At 39.8% G+C, this 12,357-nt stretch overlaps 1 protein-coding gene across 1 annotated transcript in view; it reads left to right on the forward strand.

Moving 5' to 3' along the window:
* The window catches only part of LOC117509055 (spectrin beta chain, non-erythrocytic 4-like), a 301,034-nt gene that overhangs the window by 103,114 nt on the left and 185,563 nt on the right, over positions 1-12,357 (forward strand). The window contains 1 exon segment of the mRNA XM_034168865.1: positions 10,926-11,128. Coding sequence (XP_034024756.1) covers positions 10,926-11,128 — 203 coding nt within the window.

The following is a 12,357-nucleotide window of genomic DNA, read 5'->3' on the forward strand; positions in this document are numbered from 1 at the left end:
TGCAGGTGCCGCGCTCTGGTGCTGAGGACGAGCCTCCGCTTTACCGAAGTGCACACTGGAATAAAGTGAACAGCTCGCACAGCGAACGCGCCCATGAGAAGCTCTGTGAATTTCAACGACAGCAAGTATAATTTGTTTTATAATGAGGCCTATTTTTTTTTTTTTTCTCACTAAAGAAAACGCGGGCTGTAACATGAAGGTACATAAGCCGCTTTTACTTATGCATCTCTTTTGTATTTAAGATAAGGACAATGTGACATACTAACCGCATGTTCTATTGCGTTCACATGTTCAATAATTGAAGACAGAACTGGCGACGTGTGCCATGACTGAAAAATACAAGATACACATATATATATTGGTTATTATTATTATTATTTTTTATTAATTTGAGGTTTATTCTTTTTGACTCCCTGTCAGTTAAACACATTAATGGTGATTAGGACTAATGGACAATTGTTTGTTATGCTCAAAGGAGAAGGAACTTTGCTTCAGGTGGAGAAGGAGTCCCTATCTTGGATAGGACTGTTCCTCCTACAAGGTTGGAAAGGACGTAGTGGGTGGATAGGGCAGAACGAAGCCCTAAGGTTGGAAGTCTTTTTTTTACTTTTATTTGTTCTATGTTCTAATGGTTCTTGTTCTTATTGTGATGTCGGCGTAGGTAAACAGGCATACTGGTATGACTAATAATAATTTTAGAGCGGCTGCATGGAACATAAACGGCATGAACAACCCTGTTAAGAGGAGTAGAGTAATGTCCAAAATAAAAAGGGAGAAAATTCAAATTATGTTTCTCCAGGAGACTCATTTGTCCCAAACAGAACACGAGAAATTAAAAAAATTTGGATTTAGAAATACTTATTACAGTTCTTTTAAATCAGGTCACAAAAGAGGGGTTGCGGTGCTAATACGTAATTCCCTACATTTTGAATTTATTAAACAAAAACGGGACAGTGAAGGCAGGTATATATTGGTTCAGGGGAAAATAGAGGGTAAACTGACTACTCTCCTTTCCGTTTATTTTCCACCACACTATGATCGGCATTTTTTGGAAAAAATTCTAGAAATAATATCTTCAGAGTCACAGGGTATATTAATATGCGCAGGTGACTTTAATACAATATTGAATAAAAATGATACATCTAATAATAAGAGGATAGTCACACCACAAAGTAAATTGTTAAGGAAGAGCCTGGATGACCTACATTTACTGGATGTATGGCGGGAGATACATCCAACGGAAAAAGATTTTACCTACTTTCCCCCCCTCACGCAGTATACTCACGGATAGCTCTCTTCCTGGTATTCAGGAATGATAGACATAGAATAGAAAGCTGTGATATAGGTACTAGGGATATATCAGACCATTCACCAATCTATTTAACGCTTCATTTGGATAAAAGACCTAAAAAGACAATATGGAGACTAAATACAAGTTTATTAAATAATAAAAACGTTATAAAAGAGGTTAAAGCAGAAATAGAAAACTTTTTGCAATTAAATGACAATGAACAAGTCAATCCTAATATTTTATGGGACACTTTAAAAGCTGTTATAAGAGGGAAATTTATATCACTGAGTACAGCTATTAAGAGAGCAAAAGAAAAACAACTTAATGATCTGGAAAATACATTAAAAAGCTTGGAAAGTGAACATATTAGGAATCAATCTTGTCAGACCCTTGAATTAATTCGACAGGTAAGGACAAAAATTTTAGATATTCATAAAGAAGAGGAAGAAAAGAAATATAAATTTTTTTAAACAGACATATTACGAAACAGGACCAAAGGCAATAAAATTACTTGCTAGGAAAATTCGTAAAAAGCAAATGCAGCAATCAGTATGCGCAATAGTTGACCCCAAAACAGGGAAACTAGAAAACAATTTAGAAGGAATCGATAAAGCATTTCAAACATATTATAAGATATTATATACACAACCTGAACAAAGTAATCTAGAAGATGTTAAAATATTTTTAAATTCATTAGATTTACCATCAATTGGAGAAACTCAGAATGAAAGTTTAACTAAACCAATAGATATGAAGGAAGTGAAGATGATAAGAAAACTAAAAAACAATAAAACACCAGGTACAGACGGCCTGCCAGCCAAGTGGTATAAAACGTTTGAAGAAGAATTATTACCGGTATTATTAAAATCACTGAATTGGACGCTAGTGAAAATGACCACACCACCATCATGGACAGAGGCGATTATAACAGTTATACCAAAGGAAGGTAAGGATAAAATACTGTGCAGCTCGTATAGGCCAATATCAATTCTAAATCAAGATTACAAATTAAATGCATCTATAATATCCAGTAGACTGAACTCATTTGTCCCAGACTTGATTGAGGAGGATCAGACCAGTTTTGTCAGTGGCCGACAAACTCAAGATAACATAAGACGTTCTCTTCATATAATTCACAATATTCAGGCAAAAAAGGAGAAAGCAGTACTGGTTAGTTTAGATGCTGAAAAAGCCTTTGATTGTGTTAGCTGGGAATATTTATTCTTACTCTTGAAACGATTTGGTTTTTCTGAAAGTTCGATTAATAGTATTAGGACACTATACTCAGCACCTACAGCAAGAATTAAGATAAATGGACGTTTAACAGACCGAATAAATCTGGAGAGATCTACCCGTCGGGGCTGTCCATTATCCCCTAGTTTATTCGCCCTATACATAGAGCCACTAGCCCAGGCTGTAAGAGGAAATAATAATATCCAAGGCATAGAAATAAATTCAAGAGAACACAAAATAGCGTTATACGCTGATGATGTTCTTTTATACCTCTGTAATCCAGAACAATCCATTCGGGCCCTTCTAGACTTATTACACATATTTGGTACTTACTCAGGATATAAATTAAATATAGGTAAAACCCAAATTATGACTTTTAATTATTCCCCTTCAAAAGAGATTAAAAATAAAATCACCATAGACTGGTCTAAGAAAGCAGTTAGATATTTGGGGGTGTGGCTCACCCACAACCCAGGTGACTTGTATAGGAAAAACTTTGACAATGTAAATAGGAGGATTAAAGAAGAGTTCACACAATGGGCAACATATATATTTGATTTTAGTGCAAGAATTGAGGTGATAAAGATGTCAGTGATGCCTAGGTTATTATACTTATTTATGTCATTGCCTGTTAAAATTCCTCACTCAGTTTCATGAATGGGACAAACAAATATCCCGATTTGTTTTGAAAGGACAAAAACCTAGAGTTAAATACAGTACACTGATGATCAAAAAAGAAAGAGGAGGATTTTCCCTCCCAAGTCTATATGACTACTATCTTGCGGCTCAACTTAAAACAGTTATACAGTGGTGTGATGATGCTTGTGAGGCTAGATGGAAGGAAATAGAAAGAAAATGTGGAAATATTCCAGTACAAGCTTTGATTGGTGATCAGAAACTAACAGAGGCATGTCAAAAGGAGTTAAATCCGCTGGTTTCCTTTACACTATTGACTTGGTTTGGGGTGGTGAAAAAACGAAATATGAGCGACCAGATAAGAGTTTTAAGATGGGCTGCATTTGACTCAGAGTTCAAACCTAATCAGATGGATTCAGCTTTTAAAAACTGGTCATATAAAGGTATAACTGCATATTGTAAACTATTAAATAAGAATGCCATGCCGAGTTTCCAAAACCTGCAGCAGAAATTTAATATAGAAAACAGAGATTTTTTTTTTAGGTATTTACAATTACGTCAATATATATTTTCAAAAGTAGTGAAGGGATAATTCATCTGGTCATACAAGCTTACCATAATCAATGTAAATCGATCATTTCTAAACTCTATCAAGGCTTGTTGAATGGCAACTGCAAATCAACAGATTATATTAAAAAAAGATGGGAGAAAGAACTAAATATGGATATTTCAGATGAACAATGGGACAATATGTGTGAATCTGCAATGTCAACTTCTTCCTCAACTTACTGGAGAGAGTTTTGTTGGAAAAGTTTGGTCCGATTTTTCATAACTCCAAAACAACAACAACAAGGGAGAAACTTGGGTGCTGTTAAGTGTTGGAGAGGTTGCAGGGACAAAGAGGCCAACCACACTCACATTTTCTTGTCCTGTCCAAAAATTACTGGATTTTGGAGTGGTGTTATAGTGGAAATAGAACGGATTTTGGGTTTAGAATTGCAGCAACCCATTTTGACATTATTGCTAGGAGATCTCCCTGAGGAAATGACAATAAATGATAGATACTTATTTAAAATTTTTGGTGCTGCAGCCAAAAAAACAATTACCCAAAAATGGCTTCTGCCAGACCCACCAAAGTTGGAGGACTGGCTGAAAAGAGTTGAAGAATCTCACAAGATGGAGAGATTAACATTTATGCTCAGACTGCAGCCTGATCTTTATGTAACAAGGTGGGAAATGGACTAAATTTACAGGAAACTGATGTGTGGCTGGTCTCAAGTTCCCTCTGAATATTAAATTCATTGCTGCTCTTAAAATTGTTTTGAATATGATCATGTTTATACCTGTTTACTTTTAATGCTTATTATAGGACTGAATTTGAACAGTAGCCGACTGTTATATTGTTATATTGTTTTGTGGAGTGTGTATAATTAAGTGAAAAATTCAATAAAAACTAAGTGTCAAAAAAAAAAGAAAACCTGTAAAGCCTACTTTGAGTACAAAATTCACAAGAGGTATCGATAAGGGAATCGATAAGGAATCGGATTGATAAGCAGAATCGATAATGGCATCGATATCGATAAAATCTTAATACCCATCCCTACATCTTACGGATGTTAGTGTGCACACCTCGGGAACGTGCATCACACGAGTGGGTCGGGTCAAAGGTCATCTCAAAACCTCACACATACACACACACGCTTCCTCCTGCACGATGGTGACTGAAAGAAAAGACAATATTCATGAGGGAATTTCACCCCCAGATAAATATGTTCTCCTCAATGAAATGAGCTGTCATTTTGGAACATGTTACAAAATAAACTGATGTTATAATGTTTGGATTTCTGTAAAAACTACATTTTGTCACCTTTGTGAGATTTGAAAGCCCGGACAGCTTTCAATTTCAAACACATGAAAGTAAAAAAGAATGATTAAGAAGCGATTTGGCACAATATGACCCCTTTAATAATGAGCTTACTGTATCTGAGCCAATTTAATTATTACATCTGTCTATTGAACATTAAAATCTGGATGAAAAACATCATGAATCAAACATTTTTAAACTGTTTTAAACCTGTTGGAGCTCCATACCAGCATTTTGTGAGTGAACCAGTGTTCACACACAGAACCCCCACATTTGAGATAAAACACAGACGACATTTAATGAATTAACGGACTGTGTGCTGAATTGACGGCCTTGTAGTTACAACAAGGTTGTATTCGTTTCTTCTATTTCTGTTTAACATTTCTTTTAGTTTTTTAAAAGTGCATCTATTGTGAATCTTATTTAACTAAATTTCTCCTGTTGTGAATCTTCAGAGTGGTTAGCATTTCACTAGCACTAGTGCAGCTACACTTTTTTTTTAAAATCATTTCTTTTATTACTGTTTCTACCAGTCTAATAACGTCGGACTTTAGTGATAGGGGATTCTATCACCCGCAAAGTCAAGATACAGATGCCGGCTGTGTATGTAAATTGTATTCCTGGGGCCAGAGCGCCGGACATTGCCTCTCATCTCAGGGTGCTGAGCTGCAGAAGGGTAGACAGACAAAGGAACAGACAGACAAAGGAACATGACACGAGATACAGCCACATAGTTATTCATGTCTGCGCCAAAGATGTCAGGATGAAGTCACAAAAATGGACATAGAGAGGACTTGTGACCTTGCCAGAAAGATGTGTTGGCATCTTTGGTCCCCTCCCCTCCGGGGGTAATGATGAGGCATTTAGCAGGCTGACATTGTTAAACAGGTGGCTGGCGCAGTTTTGTAAACAGCAAGGCTTTAGTTTTATTGATAACTGGCCTTTATTTTGGGGACGCCATGGCTTGCTGATGCCAGACGGCCTTCACCCTACTGGGGAAGGCACCGCCATCTTGTCTGCAAACATAGATAGAGCTCTACAGGGAGGGTATCATTAGGACTTTACAGCAGGCCCCGGAGCAGGTGATTAGAGACCCTGCAAGGTTTTGACAAATGTGGATGTGGAATCCATTAGCTTAGCAGTGAAATTAGTGTAGAATTCCACTATGATGATAGTGCAGTTTATGTGGCAGGGAGGGAAATTCATCCAGTTGAGACTGTGGCCTGTTTCCATAGATGTGTCCATAAAAATAGAGGGATATGCTTTGCAAACTTAATACCCATTACTACATTGGATGATGTTGAAATTGAGGATGGCCCGCTGACTATTCCAGCAATATCAAATATTTCGTGTCTGCTCTCAAAGGCAGTTTATCCGGTACACTATATAATTTTGGCCGACGGTAGAGATTTGGACTCCACTGACTAATCGCGATAATGGCCACAGAGTTTTTCGATCCAGGAAAACTCCTCTATCAAGCAGCTGTGTGTGTGAACTAGCTTGTTGCGGCGGAGAGGAGTGTTCTGAGATGAGGTATCTGACTCTTACTGCTGTTCATGTAAGTTTGTGAGATGCCTGTTCTGTCACTGATATTTGCAAAACCGTTTATTCAGCCGACGCACTGGCTGAAGGCGGAGGCTCTGTCGTGACCTGAATCAAACATTTGAGAAAGCTGCACATTTAATAATGCAATTTTTTTTTAACTGGAGCAGAAAGACAAAATCAGCCAGGTAGCATCAATTTACACAGACTGTCTTCAAATATGAGTAAATTAAGTATTTTTATAAAATGTTTTGGTGGTTTCGTGTTGAGTTTTGTAAATGAGGAAGTGACCGTCCTGAAAACGCTTCATGTATTCAGAGCGGGTGTGCCATCTAGTGTTCAAGAGATGAAACTTCAGCCACTCACAATAAATTTATGTAACTCTTTCACCAAAACATCAAATCTAGACTTTGCATCTTAGTTGTACCTTCCAGCAAATTGTATCAGTAGTTTTGAGATCTGCACAATAAATGTTTTCAAAATTACATTATATCTGTTTTGATTTTTTGTTGTCATTGTTATTTATTTATTTTGATCAATTTACCTTTGCTAAGGGACCCATTCAGAAACATATTATAATTTTTACACTTACATTACACTTAGGTACGCTAGGTTTATATCGCGATATATACCTACTGATACATACTACATGCTAGGCTGGAGAATCATTTTGGGATTTCAGGGAGTGTCCTTGCATGGTTGACATCATACCTGATCAGTCAATGTCATTGTGTTTTGTACAGTAACACTACCTCTAACCTTCATGGCATGAAATTTGGGATTCCACAGGGGACTGTCTTAGGCCCCCTGTTTTCTTCGTTTATATAGCACCCTTTGGGCACATATTGCGGCGTTTTGGAATTACCTTTCACTGCTATGCTGATGATACTCGGTTATACACGCCAATAACTGCTGGTAATCTCATCCACATAAAATTCTTCGAAGATTGTCTTACATCAGTGAAAAACTGGATGTCTAGCAATTTCTTACTTTTAAACCCTGTCAAGACTGAAATGATGGTACTTGGTCCAGTGAAACATTGACATCAATTTTGACCGTTGGGGTTTTACATAATTATTGTATGGCCTTGCCTTACAATATAAAGTGCCTTGGGGCAACTGTTTGTTGTGATTTGGCGCTATATAAAAAAAAAAATTAATTGATTGATTGATTGATTGAATTTGACCAGCTAACGCTTAGCCTGGGCTCGTGTGTCATACATCACACTGACAAAGTGAGGAACCTTGGGGTAATTTTTGAGCCCTACATTTTCTTCCACCTGTGAAATATAGCAAAGATTTGTTCCATCCTGTATATGGCTGATACTGAGACCCTGATTTATGCCTTTGTTTCTTCTAGATTGGACTACTGCAGTGTTGTATTTTCTGGTTTGCCTCATTCTAGCATTAGGGGTCTCCAATTGATTCAAAATGCTGCTGCCAGACTTTTGAAAGGAAACAAAATGTTTGACCACATTACACCCATTTTGGCATCTCTTTACTGGCTTCCTGTTCCTGTGAGATCAGATTATAAGGTTCTGCTACTTGCCTATAAAATTATTCATGGACTAGCACCTTCCGACATCGCTGACCTAATTAAACCCTACGTACCGATCCGGGATTAGTGTTCTCAGGGTACAGGACTACTTTGTGTCCCTAGGGTGAAGAAAAAGTCTGCAGGTCATAGAGCTTTCTCTTATCGTGCCTCTGTTCTGTGGAATGATCTTCTTGCGTCAATTCTGTAGAGACTTTTAAGTCCAGACTTAAGATGCACTTATTTTCCCTTTCATATGGCCAGCATACTGGCATAGTATGTTACTATGCTCTTTACCCTTTTAAATTCAGGTCGCAGCCTCAACTTTATCTAAAGTCTGGGTCTTTTAGTGAAGCTTAGGGCTAGTGGCCGGCGATCACCTTAATATTTGTTCTATTTTTCTTGTTGCTAAATGCTGATAAATTTTACTGTATTTGATGTCTTTCCGATGCCTGATTCCGTTTTTTTTCTCTCTGTTTGAGGTGTGGCTCCATCCAGAGATGGGAGTGGGTGTTTTTCTTATGTAGGCCTCCTCAGTGCTTAATTTGTAAAGTGGGAGGTCCTGGAGCGCAGAGGATGGGTGGCTACGGTGCAGAAGAAAAAAAGGGGTGGGGGAGGGGGGGCTTGCGAACAACGCTGTGCGCCACACCGAAAATAAACTGGGCATGTATTGTAGGCTTAACACTAGTCACACCAAATCCGGATAGAGTACAAATTCCTCAGTGGTCCCTCGTTTATCGCGGGAGTTACGTTCTCCGTGTTCACACCGGCACGACGCGAGTGACTGCAGCCACAGGTTGCCATGTAATCCCTAAGGCGCCAAACCGTGCAGCGCGACACGAGTGAAGCGATTTTGAGCGTTTTGCGCGTTTGTAGCGCGATATTGCGTCGCGTCATGCCGTGTTGCCCTCCTCCCAAAGTTGAAAAATCTGAACTTTTTCATCTCGTCGCGCTGCGATGACCAATCAGGGACTGAATATGTAGTGACGTGGAGATGTCTGGAGTTTGACTGAAGATGTGAACATGTCCTGTCTCTGGTAGCAACCTGTGAGCAGGACTTATGTCTCTTTTGTCCTTTATTTCACAATCATGACAGAGTTTTTGGAGCGAGCAGCAGCCCCACAGCAGGGGGAGCGGAGTTTCTTTTTCTTTTTTCTTTTTTTTACGTGCGCATGCGAGGGAATCATCCATGGAGATTATTTTACTTATTAACTACACAGATGTATAATAAAGCAAATGGTGACTGGTTTCTAAAGACAATTATGACAGAGTTTTTTTGGGAAAGAGCGAGGAGCAGCAAGCAGCGGAGTGTCTTTTTTTTATTTTTTTTATTGTTTACATATGCGCGCGTGAACGGGACAGTTGGTCCTCAAACTGGGTCCCACAGAGGCGGAAGGACCGCTGAAAGCAGCCGTCACCCAGACACAGCTCCTGCAGCAAATAATGATCCTCTCTGTATTGGGAGCTTTTCACAACAACTCGCTCCGTGTGATCAAGGTCCATCATGATGACTTGACGCCGAGCGGAATGGAAGCTCCTCCTATTTGATGACGCACCGGGGTGAATTTTCGCAGCGAAAGTCCACCCAAGCAGAGCGACACACCGGGCGAAGGAGGCACGTCCGTCGCCACGCGACCCCCGCGTTGTGAACGCGGTGGAAATCCGCGAAGTAGCGCTATTTTTTACACTTATTATAGATGTTTTAAGGCTGTAAAACCCCTCACTACACACTTTTCTCAAACAGGCATTAACATTTTCTCACTTTTCTCTCCTGTGTAAACACTCTCTTTTTTCTTCTGTGCGAGATGATTATAAACAGACACACGCAGAACACAATGCGTGGCTCTCCCTTCACTCACTGCCTCCGGAGGTATGGATGCGGGACCCGCAAAGAATCTAAGTCCTCTCTCGGTGGCCACGGAGCTCTGCGGCTACGGTCAACATCCGGATCAAAACAGCGAGCATAGGCTCTGGACCTGTTGCCAGATTTGGCGCAATTCCGCACAGCAGACAGGAGGGCGGCGGTGTGATTGGCAGTGAGAGCAATTGCGGTGATTTTTTTTTTTTTAATATTTTGTTAGTCAAGAGAGGTGGCGGATCACGGATCCAGTATAAATAGCTGGCGGAGCCAACGTCAGAGGTTCCGGAGCGCGCTCCGGCTTGCTCCCCCTCAGATTAAGCCGTGGGCCTCCTGTCTTGTGCACCATCATGGACTCCCGAAATCAAAAATTTCCCGTATAATTTCCTGTATTGTTTATTGTGTCAATAGCATGGCCTAAGCACCCCTTTGAGTCTGGTCTGCTTAAGGTTTCTTTCTCAGTATCATCAGAGGGAGTTTTTACCTCTGTCTCCTGTGAGCTTGCTCTAGCAGTTGGTAAGGTTAGACCTCACTTGCGTGAAGCGCCGAGGCAACTTTTTTTGTGATTTGGCGCTATATGATGAATGAAAATAAATTGAAATTGAAAAAAAATCTCTGACATTGAAAAATGAGATGTTGCTGCTGGTTTTATGATGAATGCGGAAGTTAATTTACGTAACTGTTCAAAATAAGTCATTCATGTGGGATAAATGAATCCAAAAATGGAGTTTGGTACAAATCCAGAGGGAGGTCAACATTTGATTGTTGGTGTTTGGGGGTATGTGCCCCAATGAATGCTAGTACTAGTTCTAGTCCTTTTATGTGGACAGAAATGGTGATTATGTGGTTTGTTAGTGAAAATCTAAGTTTTGATTTGCGTTCTTTGTTGTGGTTTCGCTGACGTTATTTTTGAGAGTGGGACGTCTTCATGAGAACTCAATGTGGTGTTTTTCACGTTTGCGGTGCAGGAGTCGGCCCTTGCTCACGTGGAACTGCCTGCCACCGTAGAAACTGTGGAAGCGGCCATCAAGAAACACAAGGATTTCACTACGACCATGGAGCTGAACCTACACAGGATCAAAGCCGTGATAGAAGCTGGAGAGAGTCTGATCAGCCAGAGCAACATCTACTCTGAGCGCATCCGCGAGCGCGTCGACACCCTCGCCAACAGGTACTGAGACATCATCAAAACCCAAGAGCCAGAGCACAAATATTTTCACTCTTCATCCCAGATTGCCTTTAAAAAGAGATTAAAAAAAGAAAATTTTGTTCTCAAAAATAGAAAGAAATTCTGTTTATTCACACTTAAACTTTTGTCATTTTATTGTTTCACGTTCTGTATTGTATTGACTTAGAATAATTAATGTCAAGTGTTAAGTTTGTATTCGGAATGTCACTGACGACGTGATACAGGTGAGCACATCTTGTAGAAGTCGCTACCATGACACACGGTGATGCTGACGGCTAACGCTAGCATCAGCGAATGGCTCTGCTGTGAGTGTTTTAGAACATATCTACACCGTAAAGGTCCGTACGTGTGCGATCTGTGTTTTTGTGGCTTACACTCACAATGACAGATATGCATACAGAGGCACAGAGCCGCACGAGGACAGCTTTCTGTAAAAGCCCTGGTCCCACCAAATAATGAAGGATAAATAATGAGCCACGCAACATGTTTTTTTTGTTTGTTTGTTTTTTGCTACAAGAGGATTTATTCAACTGTTGTGGGAGAATAGTGGCTCTGAGAGGCTCTTAGAGGCATTATCTGGAGTTAATGAGGCTCATCTCTGAGCGTGGCACTAATTTCAAGATGTTCCAAAATTTTGTTACAACAGCGTGGGGCAGTTTGTGTACGAGTTACTACGACGACTAACGAGGATTATAGAGGCATGTTTGTGGTGCTTACGAGGCTGCTAAAAGCCCATTATCCGAGCCCCTGGCAGCTACGCGGGACCTGAGAGGCTATTTTTGGAGAAGCTCAGCCCTCTCGCCACACAATTCCACCTGCTCTGTGCGTCGGACGCTGTATATAAATAATTATTTTGCAGCAGATTAACCATTTTCTGTCAAACCTTGGATGTTGAAAACGCCTCTAATTGCTTGTGGAATCACAGAAGACCGTTTCATCTGGACACTTTTTTCCACTCTCTCCTGCTCCACGAGGTAGAACAGCTTAAAGGTGACTATTTTTAATATTTTTCTAGCTTGGTAAAACAGTTGCATGTTCATTCCTAGCTGTAAAAGTATGTCTATGATAGATTTAATACCTTGTTAATGGATCAGATGAGCTCTATTGTGTGTGCGCACTGATGAGCATTTACACCAAACGTGAGAGCGCAAAAGACTAGTTTTGCAGTGAATAATGCACAATAGCGCACAAAAGAGCGATTTTGCAGACAT

This window comes from Thalassophryne amazonica, chromosome 4 (assembly GCF_902500255.1).
Source record: "Thalassophryne amazonica chromosome 4, fThaAma1.1, whole genome shotgun sequence".
In the NCBI taxonomy this organism is placed as follows: domain Eukaryota; kingdom Metazoa; phylum Chordata; class Actinopteri; order Batrachoidiformes; family Batrachoididae; genus Thalassophryne; species Thalassophryne amazonica.